This window comes from Bombina bombina, chromosome 4 (assembly GCF_027579735.1).
Source record: "Bombina bombina isolate aBomBom1 chromosome 4, aBomBom1.pri, whole genome shotgun sequence".
Taxonomy (NCBI): Eukaryota; Metazoa; Chordata; class Amphibia; order Anura; family Bombinatoridae; genus Bombina; species Bombina bombina.
Window position 1 is genome coordinate 842,795,799 of NC_069502.1, and position 14,997 is coordinate 842,810,795.

General features: G+C 37.2%; 1 protein-coding gene across 1 annotated transcript in view; it reads left to right on the forward strand.

The window, feature by feature from the left end:
• Positions 1–14,997, forward strand: part of LOC128657236 (zinc finger protein 565-like) — a 34,139-nt gene that overhangs the window by 657 nt on the left and 18,485 nt on the right. Inside the window, exons 2-6 of the mRNA XM_053711501.1 lie at positions 2,482–2,604; positions 4,184–4,243; positions 9,007–9,154; positions 13,619–13,717; positions 14,407–14,493. Coding sequence (XP_053567476.1) covers positions 2,527–2,604; positions 4,184–4,243; positions 9,007–9,154; positions 13,619–13,717; positions 14,407–14,493 — 472 coding nt within the window. The 5' untranslated portion in view covers positions 2,482–2,526. The remainder of the gene's footprint in view (positions 1–2,481; positions 2,605–4,183; positions 4,244–9,006; positions 9,155–13,618; positions 13,718–14,406; positions 14,494–14,997) is intronic.

The following is a 14,997-nucleotide window of genomic DNA, read 5'->3' on the forward strand; positions in this document are numbered from 1 at the left end:
GGGTAGTGGGTTGAGACTTGAGAGGGCTGTGTGAGGGGGAGGAGGGGGTTGAGAGTGTGAGTGCAAGGGTGAAATAATTATATATTTATCATTTGCATTTAAGATACAAATGAACTGAGAAAGTTACTTCACTGGTTTCCCCTCACTGGAAGTCAAATAACTGGAAAATGTTTCCCAATAAAGTGTTCCCAGTGATCCATTTTACCTGCTGGAGTGTATTAAATAGTTTATAAACAGCTTAGTTACCATTATTTTGTCATGTGAAATATCAGTTTTTGCCGGTTGCATCACTGCCTATACTGAAAATGTAATTACTGCAGTAATTTGTACAGAATAGCTAAGTAAACAAAACCCAGCAGAGGAATCGCACTTCCAGTGGTGGCGCAAGAGATAGTTACTTTTTTTTTTTTAATTATCAATTGTTATGTCAGACAGAGATACAATAAGATACATAAACCTCTGTGTATATATATAATGATAAGATAGCAAGTTGCGTTCTCCCTGCAAGCTCAGACAACTTTTTAATACATAAAGATAAAGGAGATTAAACAAAAAAACAGTTTTCATATAAAGAGCCAAACCTGACACTGTATAATGGTATGAAGTTGGGTAACAGAAGCACAAGCACAGCCGTACAGAGGGTAGTAAGTATAAGGAGCATCGTTACAGCATATGCAGAAGGGCAAATGCTTACTCTTCTCTCCAGCATTTTTTAGTCACTGTGAAACTTTGATGCCCAGATTTAAGTGTGTGCCCATCATTTGTATATTTTATCATAGGATGCCCATCAGACTGAAGCTTTGGGATTTGTGGCACAGTCAGGTTGGGGTCTTGGCAGGGCAGACTGATTCAGGGCACAATCTGGGTGGTGCATGGGCAGGACAGGCTGATTTAGGGGCATTGTCTGAGTGGTGCATAGGCAGGACAGACTGATTCAGGGCCACAGTCTGGATAGTGCATGGGCAGGACAGACTGATTCAGGGCCACAGTCTGGATGGTGCATGGGCAGGACAGACTGATTCAGGGCCACAGTCTGGATGGTGCATGGGCAGGACAGACTGATTCAGGGACACAGTCTTGATGGTGCATGGGCAGGACAGACTTATTCAGGGGCACAGTTTGGGTGGTGCATGGGCAGGACAGATTTATTCAGGGGCACTGTCTGGGAGGTGCATGAGGAGGACACACTGATTCAGGGCACAGTCTGGGTGGAGGATTGGGCAGGACAGATTGATTCATGGGCACAGTCTGGTGGGTCATAAATAGATGAGGAACTGAGAAATACTGGGACAGAGTTCCCAATTTGGGATAATACTATAAATTACATGATAATTGGGAACTCTGCCAGGCTTAAAGTGGCAGTCTGCTCAAAAATGTATATTGTTTAAAAAGATATTTAATCCCTTTATTACCAATTCCCCAGTTTTGCACAACCAACACGGTTATATTAATATACAGGTGGTCCTCGGTTTACGCCGGTTCAATTTGCGCCGTGTACTTTTTAACTCTGTCATTACTTTGAATCTAGGCCTTTGCAGACTGCCTCTTATCTCGGGTTAGAGACTTGTATTTTGGGCAATAAATGCTGAACCATGAAAAACTCCACAGGAGTGAGCACAATGTTATCAATATTGCATCCATGAACTTACCCTGTCTGGCTGTGAAAAACTATAAAAATGCACTGAGATATGAGGCCGTTTGTAGTGGCTTTGAAACTGGCAGACATTTAGATTTTTAAAGGCTATAAAGTTTATTAATATAACAATGTTTATTGTGGGAGCTACAAAATATTTTACATCTGCTTCATAACGTATCAGCTTATTCCTTTGCTTTTTATGACTTCTGATTCTATTAAATATAATACAAGTGAAAGTCAATCTTAGCGTTTGTGAAACGATAGGATTGACTATTGAAACAAAGGGGACTTTCATTCATGCAGTATAACATACTTCATGCAGAAAGCTCCTTTATTTGTTTTAAGCAATCGCTGCTGCAATCGAGTTGCTAAGGCAGCCCTTGGCAAAATGCTGTTTTGCTTGAGAGGTGACGTTTTCACCTCTTAGCCAATAGCCGTGCTGTAAATCTGGCTTGGCACCTTTGGGCGCCGGATTTCCTGCATGCGATCACTTGAAACAAATAAAGGCGCTTTCTGCAGGAAGTATGTTATACTTCATGAATGAAAGTCCCCTTTATTTGTTTCAATAGTCAATCCTAACGTTTCACAAACGCTAGGATTTACTTTTACTTTAAATAAATGTATCTCCTTTGACATTTAACAAATGTTTTATAAATATTATCAAATTTTCTCACTGTGTATATTTATTGCTCTACATGCAGCTGATCACGTGTAGTATTTGATTGTTCATAAGTGAAATAAACCTGTTTAATATCACATAATCATCTCTTAACCATAATATAGATACAGAAAGAGCTCTAATTATTTCCCATCTCTCATGTTGCCATTTTCCTTTCTTCTTGCAGGTATCACATTTATAGCATCGGACTCAGTCACTGACGAAGAACAAGATGAACAAATACAGGAAGCATATGGCAGAGCAGTTCCTGAGTCAGGCCTTGGGTATCATCTGCCTGCTGACTGGAGAGGTGAGAACTGCTGGGTAATGTCATATGACACTGGTCCTATTTACTGTGCTGCTTCTAATACACCAGACCCATCTCACTAACCCTAACTTCACCTCACCAGGACCATCTCACTAACCCTAACTTCACCTCACCCAGACTATCTTATTAACCTTAACCTCATCTCACCCAGACCATCTCACTAACCCTAACTTCACCTCACCCAGACTATTTTACTAACCCTAACTTCACCTCACCCAGACTATTTTACTAACCCTAACTTCATCTCACCCAGACTATTTTACTAACCCTAACTTCACCTCACTCAGACCATCTCACTATACTTCATCTCATCCAGACTTCTCACTAACCCTAACTTCATCTCACCCATATCATCTCACTAACCCTAACTTCATCTCACCCAGACTATTTTGCTAACCCTAACTTCACCTCACTCAGACCATCTTACTATCCTTAACTTCATCTCATCTAGACTTCTCACTAACCCTAACTTCATCTCACCCATATAATCTCACTAACCCTAACTTCATCTCACCCAGACTATTATTATTATTATTATCATTTATTTGTATAGCGCCGCCAAATTCCATAGCGCTGGACTATTTTACTAATCCTAACTTCACCTCACTCAGACCATCTCACTATCCTTAACTTCATCTCATCCAGACATCTCACTAACCCTAACTTCATCTCACCCAGACCATCTTACTAACCCTTACTTTAACTAACCCAGACCATCTCACTGACCCTAACTTCACATTACATATACCATCTCACTAACCTTACCTTCAGGTCACCCAGATCATCTCACTAACCCTAACTTAAGATCACCCAAACCATTTTATTAATCCTAACTTCATCTCGCCCCAACCATCTCACTAACCCTAACTTCATCTAACCCAGATCGTCTCACTAACCCTAACTTCAGCTCACCCAGATCATCTTATTAACCCTAACTTCATCTTACCCAGACCATCTCACTAACTTAGTTCACCTCACCCAGACCATCTCACTAACCCTAACTTCATCTCACCCAGACTATTTTACTAATCCTAACTTCACCTCACTCAGACCATCTCACTATCCTTAACTTCATCTCATCTAGACTTCTCACTAACCCTAACTTCATCTCACCCATACCATCTCACTAACCCTAACTTCACATTACCTATACCATCTCACTAACCTTACCTTCAGGTCACCCAGATCATCTCACTAACCCTAACTTCAGCTCACCCAAACCATCTCATTAATCCTAACTTCATCTCGCCCCAACTTCATCTCACCCAGATCATCTTATTAACCCTAACTTCATCTTACCCAGACCATCTCACTAACTCTAAATTCACCTCACCCAGATCATCTCACTATTCTTAACTTCATCTCACCCAGACCATCTCACTATCCTTAACTTCATCTCACCTAGACTCTCTCACTAACCCTAACCTCAGCTCACTCAGACCAGTCAGCTACATTACTTTGTGGTGATCAAGACTGTGAAGAAAACCCCAGTAAATTAGAAGTTGAGAAATGTTATGTCAGGGAAATAGAGTCTGTTGATTTTCTCTTATATATTTAATAGGAATATGTCATTGTAAAGAAGAGGCCCTCCCACAGCAGTATTCACCGGCAGAACGGAGAGGTGAGAACTGCTGGAGAATGTAACATTATATCAGAGTCATGTGACAGTGACACCCTGTGTGTATTTCCTACATTTTGTTTCTGTCTCTGCATGTTCTCAGTAACATTATACCCCCCACAGCAGCAATTCACCAGCTGAGAGGAGAGGCGAGCATTGCTGGGGAATGTAACATTATACTAGAGTCATGTGACAGTAATGCCCTTTACTGACCCATCTGGCCCTATGTGTATTTCCTTCCTTCTGTCTGTGTCTTTGAATGTTCTTAGTAACATTATCCTGGCTCTGTCACTAAGTGTCTGGAAGAACCAGTCCCTGAATAAAGCAGTTTTTATTGGAACCTGTGTATTTACTGTTATTACTGGGGTTCCTGCAGGGATCCTGTAGTCTGCACGCAAAGATTGAGAACACATGTGCTGACAATATTTAAGTATCTGGAGAACCAATCCCTGTCTTAGTGCTAAGTCCCTGATAGTCAAAGGTTCTTCAGCTTGGAGAGAAATTGCAGTTCACACTTCAGAGGCGCTGAACTCACTGAATAGTCAAAAGAAAAAAGACAGAACTGTCCAGCACTGTGAGATCTCTTTTATTTCTAAAAATGGAAGAGAGACAAGCCCAGTGCAATACAGCACTGTGTTATATGAGAGTTTTGTTAAATTTACACTTTGTATTTTAGATTGCTTTACACTTTAGATTGGGTCCTTTCAGTATTATTGCATTTTAAGGGATATGAAACCCACATTTTCTTTTTGTGTAATGATTCAGATAGAGCATGCAATTTTAAGGAACTTTCTAATTTACTCCTATTAAGTTTTCTTCGTTGTTTTGGTATCTTTATTTGAAAAGCAGGAATGTAAGTTTAGGAGCCAGCCCATTTTTGGTTCAGAATCTGGGTAGCGCTTGGTGGGTAAATGCTTACATTCTTGCTTTTCAAATAAAGATGCAAAGAGAACAAAGACAAATTTATAATAGGGGTAAATTAGAAAGTTGGTTAAAATTGCATACTCTATCTGAAAAATGTGGGTTTCATATCCCTTTAAGTTTTACACTTTCTCATTTATATTTTAATACATTTAGATTTAGCTCTAGCAGTGATTTTACAAATTCTATGTTTTGAAAGTTTCTGTTTTACTTTAATAAATTAGGATCATATATTGAATTTGCTGCATCGCAAACTAAAACTGACACTTTCAGAAAGTGGGAGGGAGAGGGCAGTTCCCTGGGCTGAGCAAGGGAGTTCCCATGGTATGTCTGACACTCTGTCACAAGTCTTGTGAAAAATTTTAAGCATTTTAAACAAGCTGGTCCCACTGATTTGTCTCGCCAGCTGTACACAGGTGAAGTTTGATCAAAATTCACAAAACACTTATTTTACCTAACAGAAAAGTAGTATATACTAAAATATAGACTAAAGCAAGTTAAATTGGAGTGAAAACATATCAGTTTAATTTGGAATTGATGCAAATGGAACCTTTATATCAGCCCCAAGGGTTCTCCAGTTAACTTCTCTCTCCCATGTGAAATTTTGTATCCCAGAGAGCTTCATTACTTTCTATAGAAGCTATTAGATAAAGAAAAGGGGGCTGAGGGCAGGTGGGTTTAAAGATAAAAATTATAGGGCAAAATAATTAATTATATCCATATGTTAGCCCTATAATTTAAGAGAGAGGCTAGAAGAATACATATATATGTACCATTGATTGCAAAGAAAAAGAATTCTTGCAAAAAAGACAAAGACTTCCTTTCTCTAGATAGATATATTGACAGAAACCCACTATTGTAAATTGTCAGTTTGTTATAATAAAGGTATATCAGAAAACAACACTTTGTGTCATAAGGTAAATGCATTCGCAAATATCCTGTAGTAGTTATTTGATAATTAAAATTGTCTCAAAAATGGCCACTCATACTGAAAAACTTTATTGGAGACAAATGTGAAGTCCAGCAGGACTCATACAAACACTCACACACACACTGGTTAAAAATAGCTCAAGCTCTTGCATATAGTTGTAATGATCAAATATGTGACGAGGTGAGCATGAATAGTAAGATTACAGCAATATCTCCAGATAATTTTTCAAAGGATATCCCTCATAAGAGATGATGTTAAAGTTGCTGAGAATATAGGTTGTATGCAAACAAATTAACACAGTAAGTGGCAAATCATTAGATGGTGTATCGTGATGAAAATAGCCAGAATTTCTTTTTTTATACCAGTTTTAAATAATGGCATAAATTTAGGTTAGGTATTTAATATCTCATACTTAACCGATGCTATCTAGAATTATAGTAAACCTAGAGTGTCGCCGTTATAATAGTAGTGGGTTAAGTATATATCAATGTATCAAAGGTCCTATAACAGTGCTGTGTTTCTCAATTTGACATTAGCATGACCTGATTATTATAGTGTAACCCAATACTGAGAAAAGATTTAAAAATCCACACAATTGCAAGTAGATGTTATTTAATAAGGGGTGTGTACTTTATACTTATGAACACAAAAGTGAACAAACAGATACAAAGTATATCTTAGTTGCGAGGAATCACTTACTCTTCTAAAAAGTTGTCATTAGTATTGCTGAGTGAGTGAGAAAATGCAATTATATCAAGGTATATAAAGAGGTATTTTAAATTATAATAGTAAGTAAATTGTACTATATATATCAATGGTATACCACTTATCTACCGTTTTGTATATCCTGCACTCACTTGAGTAATGAGTGTATAATAAACCCGACACTGAGACTGATTTGCACCCCTAATTTGCCAATTGGCTAACACATATAAGTGAAGATATTTGTGAACTGTGTGCGTTCACATTTCAGAGCAACAAACACTCATACCAACTGGCTCAGATAAGCCTCTTCTATAGCGGAGGCTGTAATTAATATTACTCTGGCTATTAGAACTCAAACATTCACAACCTCATCTAAAAAAAGTCTCTACTATATCGGAAGAAGCGTTATGTGAAATGCGCGTCAGGGGCACTGTTCACGAGGTCATAGTACCTCACTGCTTTTAGTTGCTCGCTCTATGCAATATCTTTAATATTTTTACAATTTGTGCCTGTGTGGAACCAGTGCAGCATAACATTAACACAGTCTCCGATATAGTAGAGACTTTTTTTTAGATGAGGTTGTGAATGTTTGAGTTCTAATAGCCAGAGTAATATTAATTACAGCCTCCGCTATAGAAGAGGCTTATCTGAGCCAGTTGGCATGAGTGTTTGTTGCTCTGAAATGTGAACGCACACAGTTCACAAATATCTTCACTTATATGTGTTAGCCAATTGGCAAATTAGGGGTGCAAATCGGTCTCAGTGTCGGGTTTATTATACACTCATTACTCAAGTGAGTGCAGGATATACAAAACGGTAGATAAGTGGTATACCATTGATATATATATATAGTACAATTTACTTACTATTATAATTTAAAATACCTCTTTATATTTGATATAATTGCATTTTCTCACTCACTCAGCAATACTAATGACAACTTTTTAGAAGAGTAAGTGATTCCTCGCAACTAAGATATACTTTGTATCTGTTTGTTCACTTTTGTGTTCATAAGTATAAAGTACACACCCCTTATTAAATAACATCTACTTGCAATTGTGTGGATTTTTAAATCTTTTCTCAGTATTGGGTTACACTATAATAATCAGGTCATGCTAGTGTCAAATTGAGAAACACAGCACTGTTATAGGACCTTTGATACATTGATATATACTTAACCCACTACTATTATAACGGCGACACTCTAGGTTTACTATAATTCTAGATAGCATCGGTTAAGTATGAGATATTAAATACCTAACCTAAATTTATGCCATTATTTAAAACTGGTATAAAAATAGAAATTCTGGCTATTTTCATCACGATACACCATCTAATCATTTGCCACTTACTGTGTTAATTTGTTTGCATACAACCTATATTCTCAGCAACATCATCTCTTATGAGGGATATCCTTTGAAAAATGATCTGGAGATATTGCTGTAATCTTACTATTCATGCTCACCTCGTCACATATTTGATCATTACAACTATATGCAAGAGCTTGAGCTATTTTTAACCAGTGTGTGTGTGAGTGTTTGTATGAGTCCTGCTGGACTTCACATTTGTCTCCAATAAAGTTTTTCAGTATGAGTGGCCATTTTTGAGACAATTTTAATTATTAAATAACTACTACAGGATATTTGCGAATGCATTTACCTTATGACACAAAGTGTTGTTTTCTGATATAACTTTCTTATAACAAACTGACAATTTACAATAGTGGGTTTCTGTCAATATATCTATCTAGAGAAAGGCAGTCTTTGTCTTTTTTTGCAAGAATGCCTTCTATAGAAGCATCTCTTATCTAGCTGGAATTTCCAGGTTCCTCCCCTTTTCTTAGAAAATTCAGTGAGTTCTGCCCCTGTGAAGTCAGCTCTATAATTAGAATTAGTAAAATCACAATTCTAAATATACTGCAGTACACAAAATAAAATACAAAATAGAAAGTGCAAAGTATAAATGTAATAAAATTTAATCTGAAGTGTAAAGTGATATAAAATACAAAGGACAATGTGTAAATGCATCAGAACTGTTATGTCATGCAGTGCTATATTGCACTGGGTATGCCTCTCCTTCACATACAGAAATGCAGAGAACGCCCCTTGTCACCATGGATCTCGCAGTGCTGGAGGATCAGTTTAGAATATCTCACCTGAGCAGAGAAGATTCGAATATCAGGACCTGAATGATGTTATGTGTGTTTCAGGTGCCTATAAAGTGTGATGATGTTGCTGTGTATTTCTCTATGGAGGAGTGGGAGTATATAGAGGGACACAAGGAGCTTTACAAGGACGTTATGATGGAGACTCACCAAGCACTAAGGACTATGGAGATCCCAGGAAATGAGAGCTCAGGTAACGCTGTGTAGTAATAAATATCTCACTCAGGAAATGCACTTACACTACTGATATGACTAACAGAGTAAATCTACAGTGAATCTGTCATGTGTTATCTAACGAGATGTCTGATTCTAAACATATTTTATACTCAACAAAAATAATAAAAATACATTTAACCCCTTAACGACACGCGTCGTACAGGGTACGTCGCACACAACCTGGTCTTTAAAGACCAGCGACGTACCCTGTACGACGTTGGGGTTGAAAGCGGCTGGAAGCGATCCTGATCGCTTCCAGCCGCTTTCCGGTTATTGCAGTGATGCCTCGATATCGAGGCATCACTGCAATAACATTTTACCCCATCCGATGCAGAGAGAGCCACTCTGTGGCCCTCTCTGCACCGGACATCGATGGCCCGCAATCGTTGGTGGGTGGGAGCCGACGTGGGAGGCGGGTGGGCGGCCATCGGTGCATGTCGTAATGCAGCGGTGGGCGGGATCGTGGGCGGGCTCGCTGGGGGCGCGCACGGACGCGCGCGCGTGCACGCAGGGAGGCGGGCGGGCGCATGCACGGGGAGGGAGCGGGTGGGAACCATTACACTATGGAACAGTTTGTTAAAATATAGAGGCAGAGAGGGGGAATAAAAATTTATTTTAAACAATCGAAGTGATCTGGGAGGGGGTGGGGGTTTTATTCTTTGGAGGGGGGAAGCTACACTACAGAAAAGTGGGGAAAAAAATAAAAATATATATATTTTTTTGTAAACTGGGTACTGGCAGACAGCTGCCAGTACCCAAGATGGCTCCCAATAATGTAGAAGGGGAGGGTTAGAGAGCTGTTTGGGGGGGGATCAGGGAGGTTTGGGGCTAAGGGGTATTCTACACAGCAGCATATGTAAATATGCTAAAAAAAAAATAATTAAAAAAAAAGATACCTTTTATTTTAGTACTGGCAGACTTTCTGCCAGTACTTAAGATGGCGGGGACAATTGTGGAGTGGGGGAGGGAAGAGAGCTGTTTGGGAGGGATCAGGGGGTCTGCTGTGTTAGGTGGGAGGCTGATCTCTACACTAAAGCTAACATTAACCCTGCAAGTTCCCTACAAGATCCCTAATTAACCCCTTCACTGCTAGACATAATACACGTGTGATGTGCAGCGGCATTTAGCAGCCTTCTAATTACCAAAAAGCATCGCCAAAACCATATATGTCTGCTATTTCTGAACAAAGGGGATCCCAGAGAAGCATTAACAACCATTTGTGCCATAATTGCACAAGCTGTTTGTAAATAATTTCAGTGAGAAACCTAAAATTGCGAAAAAATTTACGTTTTTTAAAATTTGATCGCATTTGGCGGTGAAATGGTGGCATTAAATATACCAAAATGGGTCTAGATCAATACTTTGGGTTGTCTACTACACTACACTAAAGCTAAAATTAACTCTACAAGCTCCCTACATGCTCCCTAATTAACCCCTTCACTGCTCGGCATAAAACACGTGTGGTGCGCAGTGGCATTTAGCAGCCTTCTAATTACCAAAAAGCAACACCAAAGCCATATAAGTCTGCTATTTCTGAACAAAGGGGATCCCAGAGAAGCATTTACAACCATTTATGCCATAATTGCACAAGTTGTTTGTAAATAATTTCTGTGAGAAACCTAAAGTTTGTGAAAAAATTTGTGAAAAATTGAACAATTTTTTTTATTTGATCGCATTGGCGGTGAAATGGTGGCATGAAATATACCAAAATGGGCCTAGATCAATACTTTGGAATGTCTTCTAAAAAAAATATATACATGTTAAGGGATATTCAGGTATTCCTGACAGATATCAGGGTTCCAATGTAACTAGCGCTCATTTTGAAAAAAAGTGGCTTTGAAATAGCAAAGTGCTACTTGTATTTATTGCCCTATAACTTGCAAAAAAAGCAAAGAACGTGTTAACATTGGGTATTTCTAAACTCAGGACAAAATTTAGAAACTATTTAGCATGGTTGTTTTTTGGTGGTTGTAGATGTGTAACAGATTTTGGGGGTCAAAGTTAGAAAAAGTGTGTTTTTTCCATTTTTTCCTCATATTTTATAATTTTTTTAATAATAAATTATAAGATATGATGAAAATAATGGTATCTTTAGAAAGTCCATTTAGTGGCGAGAAAAACGGTATATGATATGTGTGGGTACAGTAAATGAGTAAGAGGAAAATTACAGCTAAACACAAACACCGCAGAAATGTAAAAATAGCCCTGGTCTTTAAGGGAAAGAAATTGAAAAATGGCCTTGGTCCTTAAGGGGTTAAAGGGTAAAGAGGGATTAATGTTGTCAGTATATGGCTGGGTTATAATACAATATATTTAATAATTATTCTTTAAAACAAACCCCCAATAAAAATGCATATACAAAACAATAAAATGTATGTAAATTCCTAAATTCTTTATATTAGTTAAAATGTATATGAATCAAACTATACATGTTTATGCTGTTATAATGTTCTTTACAAAGATCATAAAAATTACCTTATTCACAATAATCTCCCAAATCAGAGTTGAATTTAAACATCACAATGAGATGGCAAAGTATGGTTTGCTAACTTCCAGACAAATATACTTAAGCTATTTAGCCCACAAATCTATACAATTCTAATTTAAAACATCAGAAATTGTGGATATATATTATTTGTGCAAACAACCAACTTCTATGTCAATTTATCTGAGCTGAAATAAATTCTTAATTATCTACAATTAAGACAAATTCTAAAATACATATATGTATTTGCAAAGATAAATTACTTGGCATACAAAAGATAAGCTTAAAACTATACAAGACATTGAGGCCTATTTATCAAATGTCTGTCAGACCTGATCCGACAGTGCGGATCAGGTCCGACAGATATCGCTGAATGCGGAGAGCAATACGCTCTCCGTATTCAGCACTGCACCAGCACCCAAATAAGCAAATCAATATTTCCAGGGTTCCTCTGATAAATCCAATTTCACCTCATAAATTAAGAGGTACATTTTGCAAGATGGATAAAAATTAGGCCCAGGTTGCTTTATAATAGACTGGATCGCACTGCAGCAGTTTTGACAGTCAAAAATTCAGCAGCAGAGTCCCTTTTTTCTCTCTTGCCTGGGATTATATTTTGAAATATCATCCCACCCCTTTTCATTCTAATCATTGGTGAAATTATATGATAGGCTCTTCGGAAGCTTGCCTAATTGGCCCTTACGGAGCTGAGCATGGATTGGCCCTTCAAGTTGAAACATTTGATTGGCTATTTGAATTTGCATATGTTTTAAACAGTCAATTTATTTGGCTGTCATACCAGTTCCAATCTCCTAGGGGGATGCAGACAACCAGCAAATACAGTCTCATCATCAATATTGCTAACAATTATAATACATCCTTATAAAGTGTTATATCCAACATATTATAATATCTTATATTTATGAATCATATGTTTCATATATGGTCCGCACAGTGTCATTTTTTCTGATAATTTTTTTCTGATCATTTTAAGACCAAACGTTAACGTATTCCACTTATAATATATAAAAAAAATGCGTTTAAAAATCTGAAACACCAGATGCAGGTCTGAATTGAAATAATGTTGTTAAAAATATCAAACATTTATACATCTCATTGCAGTATTTATCAAGCTCAGCAAATATGTATCTAATATGTTACTATTAGTCACTTTTTTTTTGGTTTTCAATACACATTCTTATACAGTATTTAAAATTATATAGGCTGTATTTTAAAAATTAATTCTAAAGCTACAATACAAACATGTGTTTCTGCCAGTATAGATGTTTATTTAACACAGCAGGGGCAATTTAGCATTTAGATGAGGACAGCTGGATCCTCTGAACATGTTTGTAGATTCAACCATTCCCACAGACGGACCGTCTATTCCCCACAGGGGGTCTGTGAGTTCCTTACCCATCTTGGGCAGGAAGCCCATATATGGGCATATACCTCTGAGGGTTTCAAAAATGCTAATATTTATCTTGAAGTGGTTCACTGGTCTTATCTTATACAAAGCTTTAAACCTTTTGTTCTTTCTTAAGATAACTATGACAACATTTATTTTGATGAATGAGAGGGGGGGCTGGTTTACACAGCCAAGAATCAATTGGCAGAGTAAATATAACTGCTGTAACAGTGACATTTGGAGTTTTGCAAATAAAATTAAAAATTATTTGGTGTACACAACCATATATATTTTATGAAATTATATATGTGTGTATATATATATATATATATATATATATATATATATATATATATATATTCACAGATCTTCTGACAATGTTAAACCAATTATATATCAATTTATAAATGTAAATGTTTTAAATGCAAAAAGTAACAGATGCTTTGTTTTTATTCTTTATTGAATACATTTTTAGATGCCTTTTTTAGTTGCAACACAAAAATGTTCATATCCATTTAACAAAATAAACTAATTTTATTATCTGATAGAACTAACAGGTCACAGTAATGAAAATCTAGACACTGGAGCACCTAGAGAACTTGTACAGAATATTCAGCCAGTGGAGACCCCATCAGACGTTGCTGCAGGTAACAGATCTATGGCATAAGCTTAATGTTTATTTACAAAGTGAAAACTCAGATTGTGAAATTATTTATCCCTTACTAATAGTTATGTAAATGATGGACCTGAAGACAGACCAATTACAATAATAAAATAATAAGGTACTGTGTAATATTACTGTACAATCAGATTGTGTGAGATAACTGCACTTAAAATGACAGTCAAGTCCAAAAAAAACTTTCATGATTTAAATAGGGAATGCAATTTTAAACAGCTTTCCAATTTACTTTTATCACCAATTTTGCTTTGTTCTTTTGGTATTCTTAGTTGAAAGCTAAACCTAGGAGGTTAATATGCTAATTTCTTAGACCTTGAAGACTGCCTCTAATCTGAATGCATTTTGACCACTAGAGGGCATTAGTTCATGTGCTTCATACAGATAACAGTGAGCTCATGCACGTAAAGTTACCCTGGAGTGAGCACTGATTGGCTAAAATGTAAGTCTGTCAAAAGAACTGAAATAAGGGGGCAGTTTGCAGAAGCAAAGATACAAGGTAATCACAGAGGTAAAACATGTATTTCTATAACAGTGTTGGTTATGCAAAACTGGGGAATGGGTAATAAATCATTATCTTTCTTTTTAAACAACAAAAATTCTGGTGTTTACTGTCCCTTTAATTCCATTTACCAAAATACTAATTTTATTCCTTAATAGATCTAATAGGTCACAGTGATGGAAATCTAGACACAGGATCACAAAGAGAACTTGTACAGAATATTCAACCATCAGATGTATCTTTAAGTGAGTGATCTGTGGTATAAGCTTCACAATTAGAAAACTGAAATGATTTAACCCTATTAATAACTAATGTTTAATAGATGAGCCTCCGTACAGACAGTTTGCAAATATACAATCTATTTGGTACACAAACATACCGTGTCTTCACTTCTCTCTCACCTTCTATTTCATGCAAATACCACACACACACATGCCCTGTCTTCTCTCTCACCCTCTGTTTTATGTGAATAGTACATACACATGCCCTCTCTTCTCTCTCACCCACTGCTTTATGTGAACAGCACACACACATGCCCTCTTTCCCCCTCTGCTTTATGTTATTAGTACATACACATGCCCTCTCTTCTCTCTCACCCTCTGCTTAATGTGAATAGTACACACACATGCCCTCTCTTCTCTCTCCCCCTCTGCTTTATGTGAATAGTAGATACATATGCCCTCTTTTCACTTCACTCCCTCTGGTTTATGTAAATGATACACACATATGCCCTCTCTATCCCTTCTCCT